This window comes from Lactuca sativa, chromosome 7 (genome assembly GCF_002870075.4).
Source record: "Lactuca sativa cultivar Salinas chromosome 7, Lsat_Salinas_v11, whole genome shotgun sequence".
NCBI classification, from domain to species: Eukaryota; Viridiplantae; Streptophyta; class Magnoliopsida; order Asterales; family Asteraceae; genus Lactuca; species Lactuca sativa.
The window spans coordinates 85,054,403-85,065,539 of NC_056629.2; the positions used below are offsets into that span (position 1 = coordinate 85,054,403).

The 11,137-nt window shown below is 32.7% G+C and overlaps 1 protein-coding gene across 1 annotated transcript; it reads left to right on the forward strand.

Moving 5' to 3' along the window:
• Positions 1 to 4,258: 4,258 nt before the first annotated feature.
• On the forward strand, positions 4,259 to 4,804 carry LOC111887698 (uncharacterized). Its single transcript, XM_023883870.1, has one exon. The coding sequence runs from the start codon at positions 4,259 to 4,261 to the stop codon at positions 4,802 to 4,804; it is 546 nt and encodes a 181-aa protein (XP_023739638.1).
• The last annotated feature ends 6,333 nt before the right edge of the window (positions 4,805 to 11,137 follow it).

Below are 11,137 nucleotides of genomic sequence, written 5' to 3' on the forward strand. Positions count from 1 at the left end.
CAATCCGGTTCCCGGTTCTTATAATATAGGAAAAATGGTTCCGGTTCCGAACCAGTCTGGTTCCAAAGCTCATCCCTACTGTATACATATTTTATATCTATAATTATGATGGGTAGATTAAAGATGAGATGAGAGATGAAAGATGAGATGAATGAGAAGAGATGAAAGATGATATATAGATGAGATGTGAAAGATGATGAGAAGCAATGACCCAAGCGATGACTCAGTCATCTAGCAGAGTATAGATGACAACCACTAACTATTCTAGACAATCCAGTGGAACACTAGGAGGCTCGCAACTTGTAGGTGTTGTGAACGATATGTTCATCAGATATACAATAAAAACTCATTGACATGTATTGTGGGTGGACTCCCTAAAATAATATTGTAAATAAAAGAGAAAAACCCTGACAATTATGGATTTAGTGCCCTATAGATGAACATTGACAACTATGAACTTAGTGCCTAACAAATAACCTCAGTAGATATGGACTTAGTGCATGTTACATAAGCCCTAACAACGATGGAGTTCGTGCCTATTCCTTAGGACAATCCTTAGGCATGAATAATGGGGAATAAATGATTATTAGGATAAATCCTTAAGAAATAAACAAAATATATTTCTTCTAAAATGTTTTGATAAGGTATTTATCTTGTTTTCTGGAAACAAATTTCGTAACATATTTCTTTAAAACTGATACTCTGATTTTCAAATAAGCATAAATAATTTTGTTTAAAATGACCGTGAATTTGAGGATGTCACACTCGGGTACACCATTACTCATCTCTACCCCTGATCTCATCCATCTCCAATGGCCACCTCTACTTCCCTCATCTACCACCATATTTGTCTCCCTCACCTTCTCATCCCAACACTTCTCTACCATCACCAACCCTTCACCACAAGATCTATCTCGCTCTCTAGATTTATGAATGAACATTATGAATGAACATTATTGTGTTGAAGATTAAGAAGGTGTTGGGCATCCAATCTAGTTCGAACGTCGATAGTCTTGGTTCATTGGCTTTAGTTGTGTTCCTCATAAAACAAATGGTGATTGGTGCTTGGTTTTCTGACAACAAATGGTTGGTGGTGTTGGTATTGGTGATCGGTGATGATGGTAGGTGATATCGTGGTGTTTATGTGGTTATTAGTGTTGATTGGAGTTGGTGGTGGTCGATGTGGTGGTGATGATTGGTCGTTAATGATGGTGATCGGTGGTGACCGTTATTCTTTATTATATGTAATAACTATAATAAATATAATGAGAAAAGTAAGAAAAAGACAAATAGAGGGGAAACCTTGTTATCTTATATACATATAACATAGAGGTATAAACACTAAAGGCCTTAGGGACCTCCGATACAAGATTTGGAAACCAAAGGTATCAGTTGCTATATCAATATCTTAAAATTGGACCAAATGTGCGATTGGAGCAAACCACAAAAACCAAATTGTAATTTATTCTTCGTATAATCAAGTTGACTGTTAATTAATTTATTTGTTATTTCTTAATAATTTTACCAATTTCTTAAATAAATTGATAAAGAATTGAAAACAGAAAAATGATTGGGAGTAAAGAATTCATTTTGCCGTACGAACTAATAAAGAAGTTAATTTCATTATACAAAATATAATTATTTCTATGAAATATATATGTAGTAGCTAAATATTTCAAAATTATATAGTTAATCGTATGAATAATAAATACTCTTTGTTAAAAGAACTGATTTTGTTTTTACTTTAAGCTATTTTATGAAAGATATTGTACCTTTTGGGTGAGTTTCTAAACTTATTTTGTACTTTTACTTATTAGTAACCGTTTGTTGGGTTTAGTAAACTTTGATTATCATCCAATCTTAAGTTTTATTACAATTTTTTTATTTTTATTTTGAGATATTGTAAATGATAAAATAGGTTTTAGTTAGTTATTTTGTATTGATATTTACAAAATTTATTTAATGGAGTGAACAGTAGGTGATAAAGTGTGGGAAAAAAGGATAGAGAATGATTGAGGCAATCTAGCTGGAAAAACCCCTTCTTGAGGATGCAATCCATCATGCATATCATTTAAGAATCTAAAAGAAAATTCAAAGGTTTTCTTATTATCCATTCATATTCACGTTTGTTGGTATATTCTAACCTTCAATACACTTTTTTCGGATAATTACAAAGAAAAAGACGAAAGACCTTAAGTTTCACATAAATATATGAATTTATTCTCTTAGGATGTTAGGCGTAGGGAAAATTCACCAACGTTTTTAGTAGAAAAAAGGAGACGACGTTATAGGATGTTGTGGTGGTATAACACGCAAAAACGGTGAAAGGGGTCGGTGTTTGTGCCGTCATAACGCGCAAAAACACCCCACTGGCGATGCTTATACCTAAAAGTCTTATAGATTTTAGATTCATTGAACTTTGTATGTGTGCAACTTTTCATATTTTATACTTTTCGTAAACCAAACATTTTTTTAAATCTTAAGAGTTTTGATGAGCTAAAAAAACAACTTTTAGGGCTTTTATAAAACATAAAAAAATAAAAAAAAACCGAACATTTTTGCCAAACATAAAGCCTTTAATAAACTAGAAATACACTAAATGGATAAATTTTTTTTTTTTTTTTTTTGCAAACTTCCAATTTTATGTGATTATATTTATGTCAAACTTAAGGGCTTGTATGTCATTATCTTTTTCTTAATCTACCACTTGTTAGATTTATTTTGGGGAAAATTATAGATTATGATGTGAGCGGTTGGATTTGAAAAAAAAAATTATGTGATTATTAACTGTATGTTTGACAAAACTAGTTGATAACGTGAAGTTGTAGCTTTTATTTGTATAGAAATATTTAGCAAAAAATAATATAAGCTTTTAAAAGATGTATATATTACAGTTAGTTAGGGCGTTGTTGTCATCGTTGATCTTGTATGATTTTGACATACCAATCATAGGCAATAATTGTCTAACCTTGCAAGACGTTAGTCTTGGCTTTAAAGACGATTTTCTATGAAATGTCTAGGAGATACAACATATATTCTAGGAATCAATATTTATATGGATAGATCTAAGCACAAACATAGTCTTAGTCAAAATAAAAACATTGACAAAAAGTTGAAATATTTGATGGGGTAAGTGAAACCTTTCTAATGCAATATGACATAATCTTAAGCAAGCCTTAATGTGCCACCATAGTTGATGATGAAATTGTAAAAAACACATAAGTAGAGTATCTTTGGCTCGTACCACTGAATACATTGCATATATATGTTATGTACTAAACAAGCTACATATTATGACTGTCATATATCATCAAAATCCAAGTAATGTCATTGGATTTATATAAGGTATATTCTTAGTTTACATGTATCTTGGTGAATAAATCAATATAAAGTGTTACATTGATGCAAACTTCCAAACTAATTGAAATAATTCTTCATTCCGGTCTAATTATGTATTCATCCTAAACAGAAACACATATATTGGATTTGCTTAAAGTAGAGCTTGACAAAACATTCTTCAAGAGGGTTGGAGTATCTTGCTACTCTAGAAGTTATCCAAAATAATAAGTTCATTGTTGAAATCGATGCAGTTCCCAATGTTAAAATCTCTATAGTTATGACCTATGACAATACTTGTAATTGGATATCACATATAGTTAAAGATTAGGTTAGAATAGATAATTGATCAATATGTTGTTGGATAACTGAAAAATGAGTTACAAATTAAAATAATTTATCATATATATGTTAGGAGATATATATATTTGTATGTATGTTATTATTGTATACATTTACTTAGCCCATTGTATATCGGCCCAAGTGGCCCTCCTTGTGTTGTACTTATACATTTACCTAATGTTATTGGATTCATGGGAAAAATACGAATCTTCATGGTATCAGAGCGTATTAGGAAATAACCCTAGCCGATCCTTCTAATTTTCTATCGACATTCTCATATGTCGGGATATTCTTTCCCTTCTTCCCCTCTTCCCTTCTACCTTTTGTTGACTTCTGTTCCTCTCTCATCATGACTAACGGAGAAAGCAGCAACCCGAAACCCACACAATGTGCCTTCGATATCACTAATATTAAGATTTACGTTCCTCTCATCTTATACCTCGCAACCTGCAACGATGAACCCTAGAGTGACTTGTTCCAGGCTTACTGCATCGCGTATGGAGTTGTTAACTTCATAGATGCCACATTCGACCCACCAAACAAACCTCTTACTATCCCTGAATAGCAATAGATCGATTATATGGTCAAACTATTGATCTTTGGATCGATTTCTGAAAAGCTGATCTCATCCGCATACTCCACCAATGCTTCTGCTTGCAAGGTTTGGCAGGACCTTCATTCCCTCTTTTATGAAAATGTCAAATCAACTGCTATGCAACTTGAAGTGGAATTGAGGAACGTAATCTTGGGAGATCTATCTATCCATGAATACTGTGAGAATGTCAAGAATATCATAGACCTCCTGAAGGGACTTGGTGAAAAGGTTAAAGATAGAAATGTGGTTCTTCACGCCCTCAATAGACTTCCAAGTAAATATGAAAATGTTGCGGGTATCATACGGTTCACCAAGCCCTTCCCAACATTCTCTGAAATATGGGCTATGTTAGCTATGGAGGAAACTCGTCTCTCTAACACTCGTGTAATCAACCCTTCACATGAAAATCATGCTTATGAACTGTCCCTACTTCATGTTAGGTCTTCAAGCTCAAACCGTGGGGGTGGCGGAGGATCCTCTCATGGAAACTTCAACAATCGACGGGGTGGTGGTGGCAACAATCAAACATGACGAACTGTCATCCCATGTGATAGTTTCAGGCCTCTTTATCCAGTCACAAGTTCCACCAATTATGCTTTTGTTTCCACGTCTCTAACCACTTGACATCAATGAATCGGTCACCCCGACGATCAAGTCTTGAAGCACTTATCTTCTAGTAGTTCTATTTCTTATCATTTACCTAAAAATAATGTATCTTGCAATGTATGTCATCTTGGCAAACACACTAGATTACCATTTTCTTTGTCCAATTCTCATGTTTCTACACCTTTTCAAATTATTCATTCGGACTTATGGACTTCTCATATATCTAGTAATGGTGGATCACATTATTATATCTTGTTTTTAGATCATTTTTCTCACCACTTATGGGTTTACCCTCTAAAGTAGAAATCTGATGCGTTTGCTAAATTTCTTCATTTTTCAAACACTATAAAAAGCAATTTGGGGTCACATCAAACAATTCCAATGTGATAATGTTATATTTGATGTCTAAGCTCATAACTATAATTCGTATAAATTTGAATTTATAGTAGCACAGTCCTTTTGGATTGCCCTTAAACCTGAGAATTGAATATGATAACTTGTAGAGAGAGAAACTGATTGATTAATTTATTATATGGTTAATAAATTAATTAGAAATCAAAACAAATAATTTGTTAATATATTATGAGAATCATATATTAATTAGAAATAATATTATTTAAATCAGAATTAATCAGAAACTAATTGGAATTAATTTTGGGATTAATTGGATTAATTGAAAGTATAGAGGTTAAAGTGTAATTGCTCAACAATTGACCAAGAGTCATTCTAGAATCATCCTATGCCTTGGATGGTTTTAAGTAGGTCCTAGATGCTCTAGATTTATCTTTGGAGGATAATTAGGAAGCTATATAACTACCAAAAAATAAGATAATGTTATTTTATCTATTTGGGACTTATCTAGGTTTCCTTGTTGCACTATATAAAGACCCCTAGCCTCATAATTTCAACCACTTCATCTTAGAGATATTAAGGCCGAAATTTTGTCTCTTCTCCTCTCTCTCTCTCTCTCTCTCTCTCTCTCTCTCTATATATATATATATATATATATATATATATATATATATATATATATATATATATATATATATATATATATATCTTCATGTTTCTTGGTTGCTAGGGTTTAGGTATGAACCATTAGAGACACAACACTTGTGGTGCTTGCTTCCAAGAGTTCTTCAAGATGGTTTTTGATTAGTTATGTTCTATAATAACTAAAAGATAAGTAACCTACTTTTGTCTTGTGAAATTGAAAAATTACCTAGGGTTTATAGTTTTTGTTGTTCAATAGAATATTACTTCAATAGAGTTATGACATAGATCATTAGGTTGCATGTACCCTTAAGTATTAAGGATTTATCCATATTAATACAGGTAAAACCCATCAGTGGTATCAGAGCATAGAGCATAGGTTGTCTAAAAACTGAATGTATATTGCTTGAACCTGAACAAAATCGAATTTTTATGGCAGAACCAATCTCACAACGTGAGCTTAGATGCTCATGACGTGAGCTAAGATTTTTTGGGATTCTATTTGCTAAAAAATAGATATTACGATGTGAGCTTAGAGGCTCACACAGTATATTCCGAATATTCGAATTTTCTTGCCTAATTTGATTTATATGGTTGTTATTTGGTAATTATCTTTTATAATATCTACCATAATCCGAATTTTGGTAATATTAGGTAATTAAATAAGACCATAAATGTTAGGAGATAGTTATAGATTAGATAATGATAAATTTATATGATTAAAAATTGTCTGTATGGATGTTATTATTAATTTAATTAATTGATTAATTAAAAGATAATTAATAAATCCATAATATGGTTTAAATTTAATTATATTAAAAGTATAATTTATTAAAAGATTAAACCCTTGCAATTTTAATATTTTTTACAATACAGCTTATACTATGTGTATATAATTAAAGATTTAATATATATATATATATATATATATATATATACACACACACACACACACATACATATAAGAAAAGGTTAGTTAAATCACTAGTACGTCTCATTCACGAAACCATACTATAAAGAGGGTATAAAGAAACGGCCTATAAAATGGCCGTTGAACAAGTGTCCACTCTCACCCATCGCTTTCCTGTTTGGTGGAGGGTCGTTAGCCGAACTTATTTAATATGACATAACCTCATTAAAAGTATAATGATATAAAGTAACTGAAATTTTTTTCTAAAATCCCACTGTTAGTTACTTTAGGAAAAATGGGAATTTGTATGCTAATCCATGAAATTGCACAATACACTTTATAAGTCGTTAGTGGAGTGTGTGTGGTTAACCGACACACTAATGTGGGACTAATAAAGAGTGGTAGTGGGTGTCTCAAAAATTATCGTTGATTAATGGAGCGTGTGTGGCTAACCGACACATTAAAACGAGATCATAAATGACATCGAGGGTGCCAATCTAATTTGCATGGTTATTCACATCTCGTTTGTGATCCTTGGCATTCCACTCAAAACTGAGAGCATAATCTAAGATTAAACATTCCATTGATTAGATTCAATGAATCTCAAAAGATCTAGGAATTTCATAAGATTGAAATTGGTAAAAGCCTTACCTACCTAAAATAGATTCAAATTTGATTACAACATCCCTCTTCAAAGTTCGAATTGAAAATATGGATCCTAGCCTTAATTTAAATTTATGAGTTAATAATTAAGGATTAAAATCAACTAACTTGAATTCTCTTTTCTCCCTTTATAGATGTCGAGTCAAAACAACAATGTGTTGGGTTTTAGTATACTACAACATCCTATGGTGCACATACAACCCTAAATACCTTGGATCTATGTTTTCTCTATTATACATGCAAATATGAAGTTTCCAAGATATTATCCTATACTAGCATACAAATATCATATACTTGGGTAATAAAATAGATAGAATACATACCTTTTTTTTATGTAACTTGTCTTCATGAAGCTTGAGTGCCTAGTGCCCCAAGTGTGACACCTCAAATGGTTCACACAACACCATGAACACTTGGAATAACCTTGAGAATAAGGATACTTTGGTTCTCTCTAGTGAAATCGGCCTTGCCCTTTTGTGTACACACACTAGTACCCATTTCACCAACCAAGGACATCTTTATATAGTGTGGAGATTAGGGTTAAACCCTAATACCCATGACCTTTCATTTCATATGATCCATGGGTTAAACACTCCATGGACTATCCATGAAAGCTTAACCCAAACTAAATGAACTTGGCCCATCACACAAATATATCTTAGGGTCCATATTTAATTAGTTCATTTTGATCACTTAATTAATTATAAATTAATTCTTGATCAATACTAATTAAATAATATGATTATATATTAAAATATTAGAACTTATAATATATTAATATAAATCACTAGTATCCTTTTTCCTTATCTTGTCTATCTAATTGTCCCGATGCCATGCAACCCAAATGGACCATGCCGGGTCGGGTCAAGTCTTTCCATATATAGTTATGGACTTAGACATTAATCCAACAGTCTCCCACTTGGATAAGTCTAAAACTATTATTGAGTATGACTTCAAACCCCGACTAGAAATCGTAGCTCTCAAAAGCTTCTATCGAACTCTGACCTTGCCGATGAACTCTGACCTTTGTCAATGACTTGTCCATTAGATAAGGGATCATATATTCCTCCATTCTAGATATCATATGGACTGAGACATGGATTATAAATCATTCTCTCTGTCCAGTTGTTGTTTCCCGATTTCCGATTCATGATGACTGACTGATTGAACAAATCAAATCAGTCCTGGCATGGCCAAGCACTCACATGTATCATCATTAAATCATCGAGGGGCCCACATATATCACTTTTATCCCGAAGGTAAAAGGAATGGATAAACTTCGACTCATATGGCTTGTTCTACTACTTGTTGAATCATACACAAAGGCACGTTTTAGAACATCGAGTTACCGAATGCGTTTTCGTGCAATCAATGTACAACCAACTCATAGTAACAACTCATATCTCTAGGTTTGAAGAATATAAGATATTATCGTCTCATGATCACTCGTGATAAAATCCATGAAGTGATTCCAATGAGCGCGGGTTGAATCCAACACTCAGAACTTATGAGCACTCATGAGTGTCGTAGCACAACTTTGTCCACCAACTTGGACCTCTACAAGCCAACCCATGACAGTCTTGATTCATATCTACTTCCAACATATGACCGACTGTGGATGATTTGAATAGCTTAGTCATTCCGAAAGAATAACCTAGTTTATTCTGGAAGTCAAAACATGCAAAATGAAACACAAGAATAATTGAATCTAATATGGTATCAAAACCTATGAACATAAATAAAATACCTTTTATTTATCACCATATGATTACTCATTATTCATTGTTTCGGTTTTATCAACTTTATACTTGAATTAAAAACACTAGTTGTCCCATGCTCCAAGCATGTACACTATGTTTTTTCTAAACAATAGCTTTTCCATACACCAAGTATGAACTCTATGTTTGTCTATGATCTTTACTTTGTGAAAGAGATCGATTGAACATAATTCCAATGATTCTGATTTCACATTCCCAATTCCTTACTGCAAATGCAAGAATTCCAAATTCATGCCATTTACTGAAATCTGTTAGATTCTAAACTTATATGCATTGATCCTCATGTAATGATTATGCACAGAGTCACAAAGACTTGACAACAAACATTACAGAGCACTCCAAAGGAGATCAACTCCTTGGAAACATCCTTCTTGCATTAAGTTTCATAATCTCACACAGATTTATTGAACAACTTCCACCTATGGGATCATTTCCATATTCCCCTTTTGACTATCACTTCTGAACAAGAGTTGCCTCTTTTCAGAATATGTCAATATGGTCCTTCCAACAATTAACACTATACTTCCAACTGTCCCTGAGCAACCAATCTTTGGTAAACCTTAGATTGTCCTCAATAATTGCTTAATCCTTTTAGTCATATCTAATTCTAGACCTTTTCCCTTTATAATGCCCAAGCATTTGGAAAATTTTAGAAAGGATAAATATAGCACATGTAATCGATCCTATATCCGAAGCATATGGGACACGATTCATGATGTCTCACATAAAGACCAAACCAGTCTTTTGCTATAATATTTCCATTTCTATTTGCCAAGTTCTCATAATTCAGATTATGAAAATGGATGCCGTAATCATAATCGAATTTGAGAATGCAAATAATGAACCCATATATAGAATTTCCTTATGTTAAGCCATTCCAACATGAAATTCATATATATATTCTTGACTAAATTTGATTAAAATCTCAATCTAAGCTTTTATAATTGAAATTAAGTATAATTCCCTCTCCCTTAATTATAGCAAAACAACTTTTTCAACCCCTGCAGCCTCACGAATTGAAACATTTGTTTTCTATAATTAACATTGCTAACTTGCAACACTTATCATAATTATCATGCTCCCACTAACATGATGATTATTAGCATAACACTTATGCTCCCACTAGCTTTGACATGAACTCAGAAATCAGTTGAACTTCTAGAAAAACAATACTTTATTGACTTTCTTACCAAAGTTTAGATTTCTGATACTAGATTGCTTTGATAAAAGTTTATCAATATCATACACGTTATCTTAGATAGCTCACAGGTGTGTCTAAACAATTTTAAGAACTATGAAAATGGATGTAGTAATCATAGTCTCGATTGTTTATACCTTTGCCACTTCTCACAAGTCCATGTTAGTGTGCCAGTTAACCACACACGCTCCACTAACAACTTTGAGAATGCAAATATCACAATTTCTATCTAGTTAAAATCTACTTAGTGAAAGTGATTCCTCACCATCATTTTCATGAATCGGAGAGAAACCTTATGACACTTAGATTTAATGGTGTATGTGTTCTTATCCATGTGGATTTTTCAAAACTATAATCATAAGAGAATGATAATGACAAATCCAAACTCATATAGACTAAACTCAATCTGAATTTCTTGCCATCTGGCAGCTCAAGGGCCTGCCATTGCTTCCAAGTTGTTGTGCAACCAATTGAGAACTCTAAGAACTCATATGGAAAGCCAACTTTAACTGGAATGGGCACAGAATATGTCAACACGATAGGTTATAAACCTCAAGTCGTGTGCTAGTGAAGAACTTTAGGTTTTATTCTTGATTAGTTCTTGAGACTTTCAAGACGTTTAAAACTCCCAATTTCCTCTTGACATATAAGACTCCCTTGTCAAACATCCAAGAGATAGTGTGGATTCTAATCAAGACAAACACTTCACACAATTG

Excerpts from the sequence above, each read along its gene's own strand:
- LOC111887698 (XM_023883870.1), top strand. The coding sequence starts at position 4,259 with ATGGTCAAACTATTGATCTTTGGATCGATTTCTGAAAAGCTGATCTCA.